This window comes from Chenopodium album, chromosome 12 (genome assembly GCF_948465745.1).
Source record: "Chenopodium album chromosome 12, dcCheAlbu1.1, whole genome shotgun sequence".
NCBI classification, from domain to species: Eukaryota; Viridiplantae; Streptophyta; class Magnoliopsida; order Caryophyllales; family Amaranthaceae; genus Chenopodium; species Chenopodium album.
The window spans coordinates 50,662,077-50,680,165 of record NC_137845.1 but is presented as its reverse complement, the minus strand read 5'-3'; the positions used below and the strand labels follow the sequence as shown (position 1 = coordinate 50,680,165).

Genomic DNA, 18,089 nt, shown 5'->3' with positions numbered 1-18,089 from the left:
CTGTCTCATACTAATCTAGTCGGTAAGATTTTGATACGCTCTTTGGATAGGGTCCCCAAAAAAAAAGATTTATACAAAGTATGTGGGTAGTTATAGTATATAGACATATAGTGAATACAAATGAAAATAATTTGTGCCAGTGTAATGATAACCAAGTGTGCTACAAGCTAGGCCCTTAGATAGTTGATTTCAACAAAGGGGCTGGGCTATGCATTGGGCTGGGAAATTCAATTGACCAAAGCATTATGTAGTATTATAGTTGATAGTTCAATTGACCAAAGCATTATGTAGCGAAGGGAAATTCTTCTGTAAGAAATGCAAACAGTATAAAAAAGTAACCATCATGTATTTAAGATTTTAAACCTGCTATACTAAAATTGAAGGATTATAATTTCAAACTTATCCTAGGATTAATTTTTTTTTTTAAACCTATCTAGCAATGTGTGGGTGCATGATTGTTTTTTTTTGGTTATCAAAGTCACTAATAGTTAATTTCAAATAAGTTATATGGTTAAATCTTGGAAGGTAAACTTCTAATCTTGGATCAAATTTCACCAAAATAACTAGTTATATATAATTATAACTTTTGGTCTTTTTGATTATCAAAGTCAGATATAATTGATTCTAGATGGATTTAATAGATTTAGTATTTGCAGATGAACCTATGCTTTAGGATCAAATCTCGTCAAAATCATGGTCTGGTTATGGTAGACATTGCACATCATTCCGGGCCTATAGCAATATAGTTGGATATATTTTATTCTGCCAATTAAGTATAGCAGTGAAAAAAGGCTCCAAAACCACGCTTGTACTGGGTCATGCCATCATCCTCTCCCAATTTCACTTAATTACTTGTTGTCTGACTAATTACGTAGAAAACCCTTTGTTTAGTGGAGCCTAATTATATGATGAATGACATGATCTTTACTTAGGCCAGGTTAAAAGTCTAGAGCAACAGCTTATTATGTAATGAAAAAGAAGTTGTAATATCTTAAACATTCTAGTATTCCTTTAATTATGTTTACAAACTTACCTTGCATGCTTGATGGTGTTTAACTTATCAATTGATCATTTGGAGGTTAATTATTGGATATTTAAAGGAACAAAACAACAGCAATATAGATAAAACCAAAGGTTGCATTTAATCAATGGAACATAGCAAAAGTGTTTAACAACAATTTAGTTGCATTATATTTTGTGTTTATGTTTGAAAGCAAATGGTGCCACTTTTTAGGTGGCAGGGTTTATTTGGGCAAAAGTTAGAATTATATGCGATGCAAAGTCAAAAATACTCAACCGTTAATTGAAGGTAGTATTTCACAATAATTTAGTTGCATTATTTCACACTCCCTCTATTTTCTAATAATTGCAACACTTTTCTTTTACATTTGCTTCATAATAATTGCAACACTTCCTAATTTGGTAAAGATCCACTACTATATTATTATTTTTTCCTCTCACTAACCTCATACATAAATATTTTATTATTTCTCTTCCATATTAATCCCGCTTATAGTACTTTTTTTTTTTATTTTTTATTTTTTAAATTTTCTCTCTTACTAACAATTAAACTACCTTATACTAACAATTAAACTAACTATACTTTTTATTATAAAATTCACCCTATGATCCCTACCTATAAATTTTCTATAATTTTGTGTGATTATTACGAAACGCAGGGAGCAGTAATTCAAACGACTAAAACTAAATAGACTCATATCTTCGCCTATTTTCCACTAGTTCTATATGCACATGATACGTGTGGTGCATATATCTCACTAGGCCCATATATTGCTCAAAATTCTTCCTAAGACCCCAAAAAAATGTCCAAATAAACTACAAAATAATGTTTGCCTATGTAATACTTCTATAGTTTGAGTAGTTTGCCCAGGCTAATCTCCGAAATTACATTTGTTTATCTGATCTCACAAATTTAAACATTTGTTTCCATACCACTTAGGGCCTGTTCATATTTATTGAACTGAGCTGAACTGAACTGAACTGATTAAAGCTAAACTGAACTGAACTGAACTGATTGGAACTGAACTGAACTAAACTGAACTGAATTGAGCTGAAATGAATATTTTATGTGAGAGGGTAATTAAGAGCTGAACTGAACTGAACTGATTGGAACTGAACTGAACTGATTGGAGCTGAACTGAACTGAAATTAAGTAAATGTGAACAGGCCCTTAATTAAAAAACTTTATCTCAAAAGATAAAAGGAAAACATAAAATTGTGAGAGGAGAGATATTTGCAAATAACTTGGATTTTCTCATAGTTTGAGTTCTAATCATAGAAGATGTTTCCAGATTGGTAAACCAAGAGTCCAAGACTCTCTCACTAAAGCATTAATGGGTTTAAGGTCCTGAAAAAGTGAAAAGTGGGCTAAAGCGAAATTTGGGTTCAACATATGTTTTAATCACAATATAAGGAAGCAAATGTTTTTTGTTTATTTTATTTTATTTTATTTATTTATTTATTATTTTGGTTTGATTTGAAGGAAAGGTAGCTCGAGCATTTATTAGAATAAATCAATTTCCTCCAAAGACGTTTGTACTTTGCATGAGTTAACTTCGATAATTCCAAAAGTCTCAAAATTTCAATTTTCATCCTCATTTACTACGTATATGAAATATCTATGGATGATTAGTTAGTTTAGTTAGTTAAAGACTTAAATTATGACAGTGTTCAAAATCCGTGATCAAATCGCGAACTCTTGGATAATCTTTTTTGATTTATGCAAAACTAAAAATGCAGGTTTGATTTTACTTTTTCCTTATCTTTTCAGTCACAATGCAATAAGAATATATAATTTCAGACAAAATAACTTTAGACACCCTCACAAATAAATTCTGATACAATGAAAAATAAGTTCAAAATATGTGATCAAATAATTATACTCCGTATAAATTAAGTTCATATAATGTAATTTTAGATAAAATTAATCGAACCAAATATCTGTATTTGTGTTTAAAATTTTAGCCATGTACCTCCTCAAATTAAATGGTCTCATAATGACAATGTGCATTACTTATATGACATAATCCAAAAACAGAGGGTGCAAAAGTGGATCAATAATTGTACAAGCCTAACAAAATAAAGAGGTAAGCAATCAAATCTCAATAAAGTGAAGGAAAACTCCAAAATCAAGACATTATTTTCAACATGGGTGACACCATGTATTATAAAGAGCACTACAAGACATCTATACCTAACAAGTAACAACCAAAACTTACAAAAAAACAATGAAAAAGAAGCAAAATGATAAATCCAAGCTTGTTTAGATGTTTGGATTAACAAAACAATAATGAGTTCTATGATTTACGTTTAGGTCTCTAGTATGGACTACAACCCTTGCACCGCCATTAACGATTACAATGGTTAAATTAAAACAAAGCCGGTACATAAATAGCTATGGAAAACTATAATGGTGTATCAGGTTTAATAGCTCACCTGCAGTATATGGTGTATCTATGACTATGTCGACTGTGCTAGTTCTCAACAGAAAGTTGTGCCTTAATAATGGCATCACTCATGCCTTTGGAGTAAGGGAACATGTGTCCAGCACCCGGAATTTCATGGTAGTGAATCCAAGGGAGTTTTTGAACTATATAACGCTGCAACGTGACAGGCACGAGTATATCTTCATCTCCTTGCCAGAGGTGGACATTCCCCTCGTTGTTAGGGAATGGATTTGTCAGTTCAGTTGGGTCAAATTCCCATTTGCCGAACCCCACAGCCAAGTCTCGGTGGATGGATTGATGTTCTCCTTGCTGTCTTACAGGAGACTGATAACCGGCCATTAAAACAATAATGACAACAGTTAGAAACCAGAGGAGTGACAATAGAATGATTGATTGAATGAAATAATTGAAGGGTATCAAATGCTACTTGCTGACATATGAGCCCTATTAACAGACTGCATGCATCCAAATCCCATTTTCTTTCAAAAATTCGTTCACCATAAATTATCAGGAGCATATTATACATTCATATCTTTCTTGTGATTATCCAAAAGTTCATAATTCGCAGAGTTCCAAACTTTTCCTTGTCAGAAATCAAGATGACACTTAATGCACGAGAATAAACCTATTGAAGCAGTCATGGATTGGCTTTTCTACTCTAAACAGGAACATTATTAGTCTAGCATAAGTTCATAAAATCATCATGATCTCAAAACATTAACAGAACATGAGCATTTTCCAATTTCTACATGCTACTATGCTAATTATTTTATTAAGCCTGAGATTACTAAAATCCGAAGCTTGTTCCTGTTAGTTAATTTTGTTTCCCTTGAACTAATGATAATATAAACAAACACACAAAATATATTAAAATCAAAGATTTTCTCTGAATTGAAGAGCCATACCGAATCTTCCTTTCCTGCAAATTGTGCAACAAGCTCTTTGTCTTGACGTGAGAAGATTTCAGGAAGGTGATCAATCACACTCAAAATAGGAAATAATTTTTGTGTATTCCACCAATAAGATAGCCATGGTGCATAGTGTGCAACACGCAATGCCCATCTATCTCGTTGAAGCTGTTTGTTGTAGGCCTCGGCAGAAAGGTTAGCAGGCAAACCAGACCACCAGTAGTTGACAACAGGAGCTATTAATGTTGCTCCTGCTAGCCTATCATCATAATAGTAACCCATCAAAAAAAATTATGTAACAGTTGAAACACTCGTATTTCAAATCAAATAGCTGATATTAACAAACTTTACTTCATTATAAAAATCAAATAGGCAATACTAGTACCTATTCGGAATATACTTGAGGCAGCTCCACACTGCTTGCCCACCCATAGAAAATCCGATCACATAAAACTTGTCTCCAAGTTCCAACTTATCAGCAAGCTCTTCTACATCCAATGCAATACTCTTTACTGTCCAGTTTGGATTTGGATCGCTTTCTCCATATCCTGGTCTGTCAATTGCCAAAATATATGTTCCTAAACTTTCAACTGTTTCCTAGAAAAATCAACAAAGACAAGTCGGATTAATACAAATCTGCATATATATCCAGCAAAATATAAATGGTAAGCAAAGTGAAGCTCTTATAGTATATATACCGGAGAAAGAAAGTTGGCAACTACAGCATGATTCCGACAGGAGTCAAAGCCATGAATATAGACGAATTTGTGCTGTGCTTTATCTTTTGGCACACCATGCTCTTTGTAGGCCAAATGCCTTCCATCATTTAACTTAATTCTTGGTGCTGTAACAGGAGGACCATTTGGCGTTCCACAAATTTTGGGAGGAGGCGGACGAGTAGCTTGATAACCCCATGCCAACAGCCCAACAAGGCTAACCAGAAGAATTTTCTTAAACAACCCTGAAAATTTTGATACCTTGTCAAATCGCCCAAAATTGAGTATGATGATTTGTCATTACACTGATTTTGAATTTTTATAGACTTCTATTATTTCAGAGGTAGTAAAATTTAACAATTTAAGAAGTCATAATTGTATAAGCAATATCACATTTTATTTTTATCAGATTAAAAGATCCATTTCAACAAATATGAACATTTCCTTCAGCTTTGGAAACAAATGGACTTGCTTAAACTTCTTACCATCAGTTCTCTACTTCTTTCCATTGGTTTCACAATAACACGTCGCCCAATCCTCCTATGGCATGATTATTGTGAAACCAATGGAAATTGCGTGCATGATGTGAGTATATGACATGGAAATTTTATCAAATTTTACTCCTACATTTCAAAACTCAATACACACAACTTCATACTCAAAAGTTGGGGCTCTACCTATAGTTATCAAACTAAAAAGGTAAGTGATTACACATCATAAAACAAGATATCTAGTTACCAATTCAGCAATCTTAAACAGCAATTTCAAATGAAGCTCCAACAATTCATCATATAGTATGTGAAAACTAACCATTATAAACTGTATCCAAATCCAAATCCAAATTTCTCAATTATCACAGTGAACATAGTTCGTAATACGGAATCGAGCAACAAATGAACAAACAATACAAATCTCACTACCAAAGAGTCAATCTGTCCACTATGGTACTCAGTCACTAGTCTCACTACTCTACTAACAAGAGTCAATTTTCCTTTTCTTATGAACATAAGTTTATCATCAATTATCTTCCATATTTCAATGCTAATACTCCATTTAAAGATTTAACATGATAAACCCATGACGGCATTACCTCACTAACTAAAAAAAAAATCATAAAAATATGAATTAAACAATAAAATAAAATACCCAGATCCCAAAACTTTGTTTAAAAAAAAACAAAAAAAAAAAGGTCTAACGTAATACCACCTATGTTGTCTGTAAATGGTTCAGTACCAAAAATAATTATTGGTATTTCGACTACATAAAAATCAACATCAGAATGATTGTTTCAATACCCAAAACAATCCAACAAAAACAACAACAATATTGAAACTCTAATCTCAATGATGGGGTGGGCTACATAAACCAAGATTTTATTAACAACCATGATTCTCTCCCTTATTTTCAACCACAAAAATGATGAAATTAATACAATAAAAAACAGAGAAAGAAAGAAATACCAGAAGAAGAAGAATTAGGAATAGATTTGCGAGTGTGGGCCCTAGCAGAAGAAGCAGAAACCCTTCTGTTAACAGGTGCTCCAGCCATAATCGACCAATACAAGATCCACTTTTTTACCTTTGATTTGATAATCTCAAGTCCAAAAATGGTGGAATGTTGAGATTATTTTGAGTGGCTCACACTTGAGTATTTATATTCAGCCGCTGAATTTGGAAAATTATAACCAAGTCTAAAGTCATGTCTATGTTTTCAATATGTGTGCGCGTGTGTTGTGAGGTGTGTCAGGGTTAGGTGACTCTTTTGTGCGAATGTTTGGTTAGTCTGTCTTTTTTACTATTGTTAGTTACAAAACTTAACATTTTTTCATGGTTGATGCTAGAGAATATTAATAGACTTGTAGTTAGCGTATGATTATTATATTTATATGGGCCCTGTTTGACAATTGGCTGTTGGCTGTTGGTTGTCGGCTGTTTTAGTTGGCTGGTTTGACTAGCTGTTTAGATTGGCTTTTGAACAGGCTGTTTGACTAAAGTTGCAGAGTTTGGTAAATTGGTTTGTTGGGTGCTAGCTGTTGTTAAACTACATAACACTAATTAGTAATTATTAACATTAATTATTGATTATAGATAATAATTTTATTATAACTAATTATAATTTAAATTAATTAATTATTGGTTATTAATTAACATTAATTTTATTAGTAATAAATTGATAATTATCAATAATAATGTACTATAAATTACTAATATTTTAAATACTAATTATTAAACACTAATAATTTATGTTTCAAAGAAAATATTAATTATTAATTATCAAATATTTAATCATCAAATATTTAATCATTAATTATTAAATATCAAATATTTAATTATAAAATATTTAATTACTAATTATCTTTATTATGACTAATTAATATTAATCAAAAGTTAATTATGTCAACAAGCCAAAAGCCAAAAGCTGCTCCAATTAGCTTTTTGCTTTTGGCTTAAAAACCAGCTTTTTAGCTAGTTAAAAAAGTCAATAACCAAACATGTTTTTTGGCTGTTTGACCAACTTGAAAAAGCCAAAAGCCAGCTAAAAAGCTGGTTTCCAAACATTCCCATGATCAATTAGTATTTGGCAATTACATCATTAGTCTCAAATCTTCGTCAAAAAACAAAAAAATAAAATAAAAATCATTAGTCTCAACTCAACTGCAATGCACTAGACACACCTATTCAATTGTTCTAACTGAACTGAATATGACGCTTGATAATGACATGTGTGAACGAACCTTAATACTTCCTTCGTTTTTTTTTAAAAAAAAAAATAATTTTGATAGTAGAGAAAAGGAAGATGAAGAAAGGTAAAATACATAATTGGTCATGTGAAAGGTAAAATACATAATTGGTCATGTGATGTAAATAAAAGTAAGGGTATGTTTGCAAGATGAACCCGAATATGTTTTGTCCTAAAATAAAAACGGTGCAATATTTGTGGAGCTTCTTTAAAAGACAAGTGGTGCAATATTAAAAAATGGAAAAAATATGTTGAACATATAAAAATATGTTTTTTTTTTAATTTTTTTTAATTATATTAGATTAGTTAGATTTATTTAGATTTTAATACTCCATCTGTCCCATAATTTAATGTCTATTTTATTTTATGAGGTTTTCAACCGTATCTCACTACAATTCCTCTCCAGAAACATACACGAAAAACGAAAAAAAAAAAAAAATTGGGACAGAGTAAACATTATAAATAAACTATAGAGTATAGGCCACCTTAAATTAACAAAAATAAATCCTCTTGAGGGGTACCCTACTAGCATCAAAGATTTTGATCAGTGAAATCTTCCGAACTTTTTTAATTTGGTAAATGTAATTATGGTAGTAGTAAGTTTTGTTAACTGGAAGTTGAAAATTAGGAGCTAGCATTACTCAATCATATCCCCTGTATTATCTATCACAATTTAAAATCAACTAATTGATTGTTGATCAGCTAATACAAATTTGGTACAAGTGTTAAACATACAAGTTTACTAGACAAAGCTGTTAGTTTTCAACAGATAATTGAGTTTTAATAATAGCATCACTCATTCCAGGTGCAAATGGGAACAAATGTCCAGCACCTGGTATCTCATGATAGTTAATCCAAGGCAGTCTTTGAGCTGTGTAACGCTGTATCACGACAGGCACGAGTCTGTCATCATCACCTTGCCATAGATGAACCTTACCCTCGCCGTTAGGAAATGGATTTGCAAGCTCCATTGGATCAAATTCCCATTTTCCAAACGCTACGTTCATGTCTTGGTGGATGGATTCGTATTCCCCTTGCTGTCTTACTTGATCCTGTTAGGCATAAGATAGCAGATTAGATATGAAGTGGGGAAAAATCAATGAAATCCTAAGAAATATTTTAGATTTTGCACAATTAAGTGCAATACTAACTAAATTTGGTAGAATATATAGCCAATACAGGTATATTTTTCCCACAATGTTCAATCTTATTTGTAGGTGCACATAATCAAGTCATACAGAGTTGTAGGAGTAAGAATTGTACTGTACCTTGTAGTCCTTCCTCTCGAATTTAGGAATGAGTTCTCTGTCTTGTACTGATGAAATATATGGCCTGATATGTACTGCTGATCCAAGGAAGTTGGTAGAATACTTCCTAGGATACAGACAGCTGTATTATTTTCTAAATTTGTCTTCTTGTACAGCTTAGGTGATAGGGTTAAGTGTTGATGCATATATATAGGTGACGATATAGGGCTGCCTCCTTTTGTACAAAGAAATTGAAAAAATCAGTGAATGATTAAAAGAAGAACATTCTTCAAATCTCTTTGTATTTTGCAGCATTCCCAGAATTAATTGAAACTTGAGTAATTTTACTCTACATGGTATCAGAGCAACCAGGTTGCTGCAAGAAAGAGAGAGTGTGAGAGGTTGTTGGATATTATTTACAGTCGAAAGTTAGTGTTTTTATCGGCTAAAGATAGTATCTTTATCACAGAAGAAGTCTAATGATAGTATCTTTATTCCTGAAAAATCTTAAATATGGCTGGAGATTCGAGTTCTGATAGCAACAACACTAACATTGTTGATACTCAGAGTCCACTCTATATACATCCTAATGAGGGACCTCTGTTGGTAATTGAGAAACTTCAAGGACCCTCTAACTACAGGGCATGGAGAAGATCTATAGAAATAGCTCTGGCATCCAAGAGAAAGCTGGGAATGGTCACTGGTGTGCTCATCAGAGACAAAGCTGATGCTAAGAAGCAGGAACAATGGGATACATTTAACAATGTAACCATTTCTTGGATTTTGTCAACACTTTCGGAATCTATCAAGAAATCTGTGATGTTCTTGAGCACTGCAAGAGGAATATGGGTGTAGCTGGAGAAGAGGTTCATGTTGACAAATGGAGCAACTAAATACAGACTCAATAAGGAGCTGTATGAGTGCAAGCAAAATGGTGAGAGTATTAGTGAATACTACACTAAACTAGTTGCTATTTGGGAGGAACTCGATAATCTGAATCAGTATCCCCCTATAGCAAACATGACACCAGAGATAAATGCCTTTGTAGCAGCAATACTTAAGCAGGTTGAGGAGCAACATCTGTTTCAGTTTTTGAATGGTCTTGATGAAGACTATGCTGCTCAGAGAAGTCAACACTTCCTAGTGCAGAAGAAGCATGTGGAGCCTTGCAGCAAGAAGAAGCTCAGAGAGAAGTGTTGAATGTATCCAAGGTGAACATGGAAGCATCAGCGATGTTTACCAGGAAGGGTAGAGAAGAAGATGAAAGAGGAAGCAACTGGCAAGAAAAGTGTAGTGCTTGTGGTGGGAGAATTCATCCAGTTGAAAAGTGCTGGTATGTAAAGGGTTTTCCCAAGGGACACTACAAGTATAAGACTCAACAGAAAGTTTAGAAAAAGGATGGTGGTGGATTGAAATGGAACAAAGGAAAACAAGCTGGAGGGAAGATAAGTGCAAATGCTGCTGTTCAAGGTGAGAAGAGTGAGTCAGCACTTTCTGTCACAAGGCAACAACTCGAAGAGTGGATAAAGCTCTTCCCATCTGGATCTCAAAGTGGACCTAACAATGCTAAGGGAGGTGATGAAACAGATGATGAAATTGAGACTTCATTTGCAGGTATGGTTTTCTGTTATAATGCATCTATTAGTGAATGTGAGTGGATTATTGACTCTGGTGCATCTGATCACATGATATATGATAGAAAACTATTGAAAAATATAGAAGAAATGGTGAATAGACCTAAAATAAACTTGCCTAATGGAAAAACAGCAAGTATCACATGTGTGGGTGATGTAAAGTTGGAAAATGGTATTGTGCTTGAGAATGTATTGTGTGTACCGGAGTTTAGGCATAATTTGATGTCAGTGAACAAATTGATTAAAGGCACTAAGTGGAAGGTGGTATTTTATCCTGATTTTTGTATAATTCAGGACTCACATTCTCAGATGGTTAAAGGGATTGGAAAAACTCATAATGGACTGTATATGCTGGTGAACATGAAGGTGAAGGATTTGCAGGATGCTGTAGGAAGGATGCTAAAGTCTATAAGGAGAGCAGGAGTAGAAGAGAAAGAAGAATCAAAAGAGACTCAAGAAGTAGCAGCTAGCTTGGTGTCTAAGAAGATGAATAATGTAGCCTTGTGGCATAATCGACTAGGACATGCTCCTGTGAGCAAGTTAAAACAGATTGAATGTATTTCTGGTAGTTTTGAACATTGTGATGAAGTATTTTTGACTTGTCCTATGGCAAAGTTTACTAAATTACCTTATGATGTGAGTGACTTTATTGCTTGTGATTTATTTGAATTGCTCCACATTGACATATGGGGTCCTTACAGGATGTGTTCAAGAGGTGGACACAAGTATTTCTTGATTGTAGTTGATGACTACTCTAGAGCTACTTGGGTCTATTTGTTGAAAGCTAAATCTGAATCATTTGAAATGATCAAAAACTTTGCAAACTTTGTTGAAAACCAATTTGAGAAACGTATAAAGACTCTAAGATCGGATAATGCTTTAGATTTTGATGATGATAAATGTAGAATGTACTTTGCAGAGAGGGGTATTGTACATCAAACTTCTTGTGTAGATACTCCCCAACAGAATGGACGGGTAGAGAGAAAACACCGGAATATCTTGGAAATGTCAAGAGCATTGAGAATGCAGGCAGGGCTTCCCTTGAAATATTGGAGTGAATGTGTACTTACAGCTGTATACATTATAAATTGATTGCCAACTGGAGTAATGAAAGGGAAGACACCATATGAGAGGTTGTTCGATAAACCTCCGAATTACAGGATATTTAAGTCGTTTGGTTGCTTAGCATTTGCTAGTAATCCAAGCAGAACTCAGGATAAATTTTCTGAGAGAGGTGTACCTTGCATCTTCATAGGGTATCCTCAACATCAAAAAGGTTACAGGCTCTTGAATCTCATGACGAGGAAGGTCTTTGTAACAAGACATGTGAAGTTTATAGAAGATGTATTCCCATGTAATGTGAACTGTAAGAAGAAATTCATGGAACCTGTGCCTGTGACCTTTCCAGATTTGAGTAGTGAAAAAATGCAGTGGCAAAATGTTGCCGACTTAGAAAATGAAGAGCTGGAGACAGAACACACTCAAGAAACTCAGGAAAACGAAGAAGTTCCAGTTCAGCAAGAGGCGATACAACAAGATCCATATCAAATAATTGAGACAGAAGATCAGAGTGAGGTCAGGAGATCAACAAGATCTAGGAAACAACCTTGGTGGTTTGTTGATTATGTAGCAAATGCCACCAAGGAGAAGCCGAAAGAAGTCTTAAAAGTTGCAATGGCTGATGCTCAACCTCAGTTTACAGCCTATCTAGCACAAACTGAGACAATACAGAACCCTAAGAATTTCAAGGTGGCTGTTCAACATGAGAAATGGGTTAAAGCAATGAATGTGGAATTGCAAGCTCTAGAAGAAAATGATACCTGGTATGAAACAAATCTGCCACCGGGAAGGAAGGCAATTGGATCAAAGTGGATATACACCACTAAAACTGATCAGAATGGGAAAATTGAAAGAGAAAAGGCAAGGCTTGTCATACTTGGGAACAGGCAAAGAGAAGGGATTGATTATGAGCAAACTTTTGCTCCTGTAGCTAAGATGACTACTGTTAGATCATTGCTAGCAGTAGCATCCATGGAAAACTGGTATGTCTCACAAATGGATGTGAAAAACGCATTCTTGCATGGTGATTTGTTGGAGGAAGTATATATGAAGTTTCCTGTAGGATATAATGGACCAGGGAAACCGATTACGAGAGGACAGGGGGAGCACGAATATGCTGAGAAACATCCAAGCAAAGTGCTAAGACTCAATAAGTCCTTATATGGACTAAAACAGGCCCCGAGGCAATGGTATACAAAATTGTCTTGTGCCCTGTTGGATTTTGGATTTAGCCAATCTAGGGCCGATTTCTCTCTGTTTGTGAAGAGAAGTGAGAAGAGCTTTGTGATTATACTGGTGTATGTGGATGATTTGTTGGTTGCAGGAAATGATCTCAAAATGATCAATGAAGCAAAAGCATTTTTATCTTCGAAGTTTCATATAAAGGATCTCGGGGAACTTAGATATTTTTTGGGTATTGAAGTGGATAGAAGCAGTCATGGTATATTAATCTCTCAGAGGAAATATACTTTGGAATTGTTAAAAGAGTTTAAATTGGATGGCGTCAAGCCATTAAAGCTACCTGTTGATTCACATTTGAAGCTAACTCACGACATAGGGACAGCAATTTTTGATCCAATAGAATATCAGCACCTTGTAGGTAAACTGATATACCTCACTATTACAAGACCGGACATTGCATTCTCTGTACATGTACTTAGTCAGTTTATGCAAAGTCCTACATCAGCTCATATGCAAGCTGCAAGAAGAGTTCTCAAATATTTAGCCGGAGCACCAGGCCAGGGCATCTTGCTTGCCTCAAAATCAGCAGTTGTCCTAACTGCATACACTGACAGTGATTGGGCAGGGTGTCCGAATTCTAGAAAATCAACGACTGGATTTTGTGTTTTCTTGGGTAACTCGTTAATTTCCTGGAAGACTAAAAAACAAAATGTGGTAGCAAGATCAACTGCGGAGGCTGAATATAGAGCTCTTGCCCTAACCACATGTGAAGTTACATGGTTAACTCAACTGTTCAAAGATTTGGGGCTGAGATCACTACTTCCAGTCACAGTTAAATGTGATAATCAAGCAGCTCTCTCTATTGCTCTCAATCCTGTTCATCATGAAAGGACGAAGCATGTGGAGGTTGATTGTCATTTCATTCGGGACACCGTTGCCAAAGGCACCATCACACCAGTCTATGTCTCTACTCAACATCAACTGGCTGATGTGCTTACTAAAGGCCTCCCTGTTGCCAAGCACCATCATATTCTGTCCAAGCTGGGAGTTCTTCCTCACCCACCCCCATCTTGAGGGGGAGTGATGAAATATATGGCCTGATATGTACTGCTGATCCAAGGAAGTTGGTAGAATACTTCCTAGGATACAGACAGCTGTATTATTTTCTAAATTTGTCTTCTTGTACAGCTTAGGTGATAGGGTTAAGTGTTGATGCATATATATAGGTGACGATATAGGGCTGCCTCCTTTTGTACAAAGAAATTGAAAAAATCAGTGAATGATTAAAAGAAGAACATTCTTCAAATCTCTCTGTATTTTGCAGCATTCCCAGAATTAATTGAAACTTGAGTAATTTTACTCTACATGTACAGAAAAGAGATGATCGATGTGAGCGATAACACTTGAATTTGGGAAAATCTTTTGAGTCTACCACCAATAAGTTAGCCAAGGAAGATAGTATGGCACGGTTCTTGACAGTACATCCCATATACTTGCTCTGCCTGAGATCTCTTTAGTGATGTTAGCAGGTAAGCTAGTCCACCAAAATTGGAATACGGGTGATAAGAATGTTGCTCCTACTAGCCTATTAGTACAAGTATCAGAGATCAGACTAACAACACAAATATATAAGAACCTCGGCCTAGGTCATGAACAACAAATTCGACAAAATTATACCTGTGTGGAATATATTTTAGACAGCCCCAGATTAACTGTCCACCCATGGAGTAGCCAATGACATAAAACTTTGGTCCTAAGTTGAGCTGATCTGCAAGCTCTTCAATATCCAAAATAGTGCTCTTAACTGTTCTTTTCGGATGTGGATCACTTTCTCCATACCCCGGTCTGTCAAATGACACTATGTATATGCTTAAACTCTCAAATAGATCTTGAAGAAGCAATAACATTCGCATAAATAATGTGTAATTTACAAAAAACTAACAACATTGCGACAACTATTAAGGAAAAGGACTGTGATAAAGTATATACAGGAGATAGTTCTGTGGCAACTGCAGCATGATGTCTGCAGGAATCAAATCCATGGACAAATATGAACTTTTGCTTCGCTTCATCTCTAGGGACACCGTATTCTTTGTAGGCCAAATGCCTTCCATCTCTTAGCTTGATTCTTGGAGCTGTTATTGGAGGGCCTCCGGGAGATCCACAGATTTTCGGTGGAGGAGGGCGAATGGCCTGATACGCCCATGCCAAGAAACCCACCAGCACCAACACAAAAATCAAGCCTGAAAAACATACAAAGATGGTATGTCATAAAATTAATTGGTAATACCTTTGTCCTTTTACCTGAGTGTCAAGTGAGCTATGCAATTCACCGTCCTATCTAAAGTATTACTCCGTAATTCTTAGATGTTCCAGGGTACACTCAAAATTGTGCAACCTAAAAAATATCATTTTTTTACTCATTTGAATATTCGAAATATTTAAAAAAATAGCGAGGAATGAACAAAATGTTAGGAAAAATAATAGCTTTGGTATCTAATTTCTTGGGAACATAATATACATGCTCCATCTAGTATAAATTGCACTTATTCACACGCCATATATACATGAATAAATGAATTTCCTTAAGCTCAAATAAGTTGAACCAGAATAAGTTCAGATAAATTTAGAAAAGATTTGACACGCGCACATTAATTTTTCCGTACTAAAGTTAAGTTCAAATTCTATAAAACTTCAAACAAACTTAGCATAGCCTAAGAGATTTATATGTCCTTCAATCTAAATATCTAAAATTGTGAAACTGCCAAAAGAAAATAAAAAAGTAGCAATTTGCTTAGTAAACAATAAAGACAAATAAGGAGAGAAGAAAAGAAGAATCCTCCTCAACTCAACCCATTTAAATTCCGGTAATTCTTGGTCTCAACCTACTAGAGACCTAGATTGTCTCTACCAATATTTTTTAAAAAAAAAAATTAGCTGGAATTGGAAAAGGAGGAAAAAGCCAAAGTTGCTGAATGGAAGAAAAGAAAAGGACAGCTGCAGGTGGGGTTCCATTGCTTTTGTACTGTACAAATTGCAATTCACACAAAATTCACCACTGAAATTTTTTTCCCCCAAATTAATGGCGGGATCTAATTCCCTAAAATTTTTCCCTCCTCTTCAAATGTTTTGGGAAAAATTAATGGATTCCCATCCATTATTTTTTGAAGGCTCAGCTGCAGCAATATTCAACAAATAAGAGCTGGGAGGAGTTGGAGTATATTTCGAGCTGCATTTGTTCATTACGAGAGCTCAAACCCTATTTTTTCTCATAAATTAATTCACGCAATTTGACTCAGATTCTTCATCAATTAGTAACTTCAAGAAGCTTAGCGGCGGCAAAATGATCAGTAATTGTTCGAATAAAGAGATTGAGATGATTGAGGTTAGTGTTTCGATCAATGTATGAATTGGTTTAGTTTGCTAGTTGAACTGCTGTAATTGAATTAGTTTATATTGAAAAATGAATTAATTAAGTGAATTATATTTGCCAGTTGAAATGAAGTAATTGAATTAGTTTATATTGAAAAATGAATTAATTAAGTGAATTATATTTGCTAGTTGAACTGAAGTAATTGAATTAGTTTATATTGAAAAATGAATTAAGTGAATTATATTTGCTAGTTGAACTGAAGTAATTGAATTAGTTTATATTGAAAAATCAATTAATGAATTATATTTGGTGGTAGTTGTTCAGCTGAAATAAATCAATTAATTTATTGGATAGTAGTTTTAATTGCTGCTGGTATTGCTGGTATTGCTGGTACAGGTAGTAAATGTAAGTGTGTGTTGGATTGTAATCTAGATAATATGAAGATGGTAAGTAATCGATTTAATTGGAATGAGATGATAATAAGGACATGTTTCCAACATAGTTCATGAATTGAATTTGAGAAGGTGGATGTTAGTTAATGATATGAACTTGTTTTATATATTTGGGGTAATTGATTTGATGAATTATGAAATAGATTACTAGTAAGATTTTTGTTTTGTGTAGCAGTTGTGTTGATTGTGTTGAGCTATTGGAGATTGTAATTTTGTGAAGATTGTTGCTTTGTACTATATTATAATGTATTATAATGTGAGAAGAGACAGTACTAAATTAATAATTGGCTTGTTTGGGTAGGATTGTAACGTTGATAACCAGCATAGTGTCATGGAGGGGAGTACATATGTAAACTCCAGTTCAGATAGCTCATCAGATAGTGATGATAGCTTGCAATTTGATTTAAATGAAGATTTGAATATTGATGGAGGGGATTTTTTTGATTTGATTAAGGACCCTGCTGAGTGTAGTACTAGTCATTTGAATAATGACCCTGGTGAATGTAGCTTTCCCAGGGATGTTGGTGAGTTGAATAATGATTGTGGACACTTACACAATTCGGGATCAGGTAGAAGTGTAGGTGCAGCAGTTGCGTTACCTCATCCAGAAGTTGGGATGGAGTTTAGTTCTTGGGATGACATGAATAACTACTATCGTACATATGGAGAGCAAGAGGGATTTGGGGTTGTGTGTATAGGTGGGAGAAAGAATGATGTTTTCAACAAAGGGGCATATAGCACTTATGTTTGGAAGTGCGAGTGTTATGGTACTACAACATACAAGAAGAGGGTAAATGGGAAGAGGGTTGTGGTATATGATGAGCCATCGAAGAAGAGGAAGAGTAAAAAATGTGAATGTCTAGTGATGTTGTATGGGCAAGGCCACGGTAACGGTGTGTGGCAGATTAAGAAAGCCGTTAATGAGCACAATCACACTGTGAATCCTGAGCTATCAAGGCACATTGCAATGTACAGAAAGCAGAAGATTACGAAGCATTTGGAGCAAAGGATTGAAACTGACCATGCCTCTGGTGCCTCGGTTAGTCAGATTTTCAACAACATGGCCGGCCAAAGACACGGAGTCGAAAATGTTGGTTTTACGAAAAAAGATATTCATAATTTAGTGAATAGGAAGAGGAGATTGAAGTTGAAAAATGGCGATGCATCTGCTATGCTTGAGTATTTTGATAAAATGACTGCCGATAACCAAAATTTTTTCCACATGCATCGGCTTGATGACAGGGGCCGATTGAAAGACATCATGTGGGTTGATGCTAGGAGCAGGGAGGCCTATTAGTATTTTGGAGATGTT

At 34.7% G+C, this 18,089-nt stretch overlaps 2 protein-coding genes across 2 annotated transcripts; both read right to left on the bottom strand.

Annotated features, from left to right (window-relative positions):
* Window positions 1-3,081: 3,081 nt before the first annotated feature.
* LOC145572533 (uncharacterized) lies at window positions 3,082-6,806 on the bottom strand. Its single transcript, XM_081631502.1, has 5 exons — window positions 6,552-6,806; window positions 5,074-5,336; window positions 4,761-4,972; window positions 4,373-4,634; window positions 3,082-3,791 (listed from the first exon to the last, which is right to left on the bottom strand). Exons 1-5 carry the CDS (start codon window positions 6,637-6,639, stop codon window positions 3,495-3,497), a joined length of 1,122 nt encoding a protein of 373 aa, XP_081487628.1. The 5' UTR covers window positions 6,640-6,806; the 3' UTR covers window positions 3,082-3,494.
* Window positions 6,807-8,534: 1,728 nt separating this feature from the next.
* On the bottom strand, window positions 8,535-15,202 carry LOC145571284 (uncharacterized; the record flags this gene model as incomplete). Its single annotated transcript, XM_081630347.1, has 8 exons — window positions 8,535-8,882; window positions 9,099-9,204; window positions 9,717-9,966; window positions 10,318-10,437; window positions 13,506-13,708; window positions 14,385-14,537; window positions 14,630-14,842; window positions 14,943-15,202. Coding segments are annotated over 8 exons (1,602 nt in total), but the record flags the coding sequence as incomplete, so codon positions are not given.
* Between the last annotated feature and the right edge of the window lie 2,887 nt (window positions 15,203-18,089).